Source organism: Sinocyclocheilus rhinocerous, unplaced genomic scaffold (genome assembly GCF_001515625.1).
Source record: "Sinocyclocheilus rhinocerous isolate Xijiao unplaced genomic scaffold, SAMN03320098_v1.1 scaffold2765, whole genome shotgun sequence".
In the NCBI taxonomy this organism is placed as follows: Eukaryota; Metazoa; Chordata; class Actinopteri; order Cypriniformes; family Cyprinidae; genus Sinocyclocheilus; species Sinocyclocheilus rhinocerous.
In genome coordinates this window covers 259,614-263,257 of record NW_015653018.1, presented here as the reverse complement: position 1 = coordinate 263,257, position 3,644 = coordinate 259,614, and the positions used below count along the sequence as shown (strand labels likewise).

Below are 3,644 nucleotides of genomic sequence, written 5' to 3'. Positions count from 1 at the left end.
TAAAATTTGGTTTGCATTATCTCCCTGTTAACAGCAATGCTTAGTAGGAAGTGTTATAAAATAATTTGATAAATTATGTAAATATTTGTCACTCTGTTTCTCCATAGACATTGGATTTCTAAGCAAATCTGGACCTGAAACAAACTAATTGGTTTCACAAAAATATATAAAATCACTTCATACAGTACACATCAACAGTTTGTACATTATTGCCAAAAATCCATTTCTTTATGGAGATTATCAGTGGCATTTTACTTCTGGAACCCTACAGCTGAATATGAATCTGAATATGCATGGCTGCAATGTTGATGTCATATGTCATAATTTGTTAAAGTCTTAGTAAAACCAAAATGTAAGTGATATTTAGGATGAATAACATTAATGCTCAAGTTAAATCATTAAATATACAATTTAAAAATCAATGTTGTTGATCTGTACGAGAAAAATCGGCTTTAAGAACGAACATACTGTACTGTGCAATAAGACAGTGTTACAAGTAAATTTAAATCATGATATATTTTTAAACGTATTCAAAGATGTTCACAGAGATTATGACAAAAGCATCCCTTGTTTCCACAATCGTACATGTTGGGCATGTTTATTGAGGTATCACCAGTTTTGGAAAGAAAACTGGTACCGTCAATCCTATCAGTTCATTTTTGCAAAGTGGTGCTCTTTTGGTCAAAGTAAGCGTGTAAGAGTCTGTTTCATTATCTCAATCATCTCTCTAAGTTCTCGTCTGAGATTTTGTTGGGTGGTGTTGGTTGTCCTGTGGGTTAGTTAAGGGACTTCAGACGGCAGGCCTGGTCAGTTCGAGGTATCCGAGTGAACGCTGTTTGCTCCCTCTATAGGAGATGTCACAGAAGACGGAGTGACAGCATCATGCCAGCCACCGTTACCCTGAAAACAGACACGGAAAAGACCATTTGACACGTTCAATTAAAGTCAGAATGGAAACATTAGCCGGTATTGATTTTTAAGGGTAGGATCAGATAAGATTCTTTGTTTGTATCCTTTTTAACTAAACTGATGAAACGAAATCTAGCTTAAAGGGGTGAGTGGGGACATAATTATGGATTATAATGACTTATACTGTCTTTTTACGCGTTGCGTTGCGTATCGCGCCGCTTAAACATAAAACCATGTCAAGCGCTGCTCTACACTGCTCAAAACTAGCGCTTGAATCATCAGTGGCAAATTCTTTAAATAAGAAAATGTACTTACAGACTGTGAGTCAGAAGCGCCAGACTGTCCTTGCAAAGTTGGAATTGCCCCACTGTATAGAAACAGCCTTTGTGCGCAGACGGCATTGTAGGCTACTCTCCCAGGTTCAGGAAACAGTCTTCCGTAAAATGCACTTCAAAGAGAAATGAAAACTTGAAATTGCATCATATGACCCCTTTAAACCAGCCAGTTCTAGTTAGGCTGGTCTATTAATGTGGTTTTAGAAGGTTTTTGGACACTTGTCAGCTGGGAAAACAGACAAAACCAGGCAAAACCAGCAAATCACAAAACCATATGCTGGATTAAGCTGTTTTTTGTTTGTGTTTACATGGTGAAAAAGATTTCTCATACTTGTGCAAATAAATTAGATACATTTAAAATTTAATTTTAATTAATTTAATTTAGTTTTATTTAGTGTAAACATTTAAAAGTGCTATTCTTTACTGACAGATTTTATTAATTAATTTATTTATTTTTTGCTCTGTTTGTATCTATTTTATCTTAACTGTTGGTTGCCACGCTGAAACAAAATCCATCTTAAACCAGCCTGGTCTGGTTAGGCTGGTCCATGTATATGGTTTTAGAAGCTTTTTGGACACTTGTCAGCTTAAACTTAAAGCCAGCTTAAACTGGGAAACAGCTTAAACACAGTTCTGCTAGGCCATCATTGAGTCTGTCCTGTGTTCATCTATAACTGTTTGGTTTGGCTCAGCCACCAAATCAGACATCAAGAGACTACAACGGACAGTCAGCACTGCTGAGAAGATTATTGGTGCCCCCCTGCCTAACCTCCAAGAACTTTACACCTCCAGAGTGAGGAAAAGGGCTGGTAAAATCACTCTGGACCCCTCACACCCAGCACACTTCTTCTTTGAACTGTTGCCTTCTGGCCGGTGCTACAGAGCACTGAGTGCCAAAACAGCCAGACACAAGAACAGCTTTTTCCGCCAGGCCATATTCCACCTGAACAATATACAGTATAACACACCTCAGGACTGTACACCGGTATACAGTATTAGAGAGTCGACATGGCTGCCTCAATAGATAAATGAACCTTTAACGCTGTGACTCCAGATCGACTCCATTATAAAGCATGTCTTATCAGACTTCATCTGGGAAGACGCTATTCACATCTGTACAAAGCTGCAGGCAATTCCAGTTTCATATTTTATTATAGTGATAAGGAAATGGACTGCAAATTCTCTCAGAAAGAGAGAGAGAAAGAGAGAGAGTGTGGTTCAATAAGAAGGCAGATATACTGCCAAGAGCCGTGCATGTCGTTGTGTTATTAGATGCATTTCAGAAAATGGAAATGGAACGCGTTTGCTTTCTATTCCAGCAAACAGCCCCGTGTGCATGTGTGAATATTAATATGAATCCATACGTTTGCCTTTTCACAGAAGCGGCATCACCTCTCCCAGACTTAATCTCAGCTGTCGTCTTTGTCGGCTCGTGGAGCGACGGTTTGATCATACGACGTCTGTCTGAATGACTCCAGGAGACCTGCTGCGAAGAGATTATTCCTTCCCACCACATGAGACGGCACGTGTGTGTGTGTATTGCATATGTGTGTCAGTAATATTCGGTCTCAAATGCACTTTTACACTAGAGCTTTTGTTGAGGATTTGAGTCTGTTTCGAGTCAGAATTTAGTTGAAAGCATCCAAGCATTCTCATCTGCAATTCTGGCTAAAATGTTTTGTTTTGTTTCTCTGTCATACTCACGTTCAAGCCATGTGGGCTGTAAAGCGGGTTTCCCCGCAGACCGTCGCTGTAACCCAACGACTGACCAATGGCGTGACGTATGGAGTCTGCCTGCAGAGAGAAAGACAGGCGATTCAGCGTAAGAGAGTCATGAACCACTGTACACCATTAAAACCAAAAGGAAACAGCAAATACTTCACATTTAACCTACAGCAGTAATTCAGCTTTGCATGACAGGAATACATTACATTTTACAATATATTCACAAGAAAAATTTAGAATTTTAATAATATTTCACAATTTTTACTTGATTTTTGATAAAAAATAAATGCAGCCTTGGTGAGCAGACGACTTTCAAAAACATTCAAGTTATATTGTGCGCTGTAAAAAAAAAAATCTGTGACATTTACGGTAAAATACCGGCAGCTGTGGTTGCCAGAATATGGTAGCAACATTTGAGGTTTTACAGACTTAACTTAAATTCACAATAAAATACCGTATTTCATTAACTGATGTAATGTTAATAAACCAACATATTGAAGTACTAATATCTGTTTTGAACCATTGTAATGCACTGATAACCACCAAAACCACCAGTGTCATTCACACAAACACTAAACCCCATCATGGTGACACGCATGATACTGAAATAATGCAATAAACATTAATTTAACAACATTAGATGTAAGATTAAACCCTAATGTACACAACTGATAA

At 38.2% G+C, this 3,644-nt stretch overlaps 1 protein-coding gene across 1 annotated transcript in view; it reads right to left on the bottom strand.

The window, feature by feature from the left end:
- Nucleotides 1-488: 488 nt before the first annotated feature.
- Nucleotides 489-3,644, bottom strand: part of LOC107715538 (pre-B-cell leukemia transcription factor 3-like) — a 44,180-nt gene continuing 41,024 nt past the window's right edge. Inside the window, exons 9-10 of the mRNA XM_016521690.1 lie at nucleotides 2,949-3,038; nucleotides 489-900 (exon numbers count right to left, since the gene is read on the bottom strand). Of these exons, the coding sequence (XP_016377176.1) occupies nucleotides 808-900; nucleotides 2,949-3,038 (183 nt within the window). The 3' untranslated portion in view covers nucleotides 489-807. The remainder of the gene's footprint in view (nucleotides 901-2,948; nucleotides 3,039-3,644) is intronic.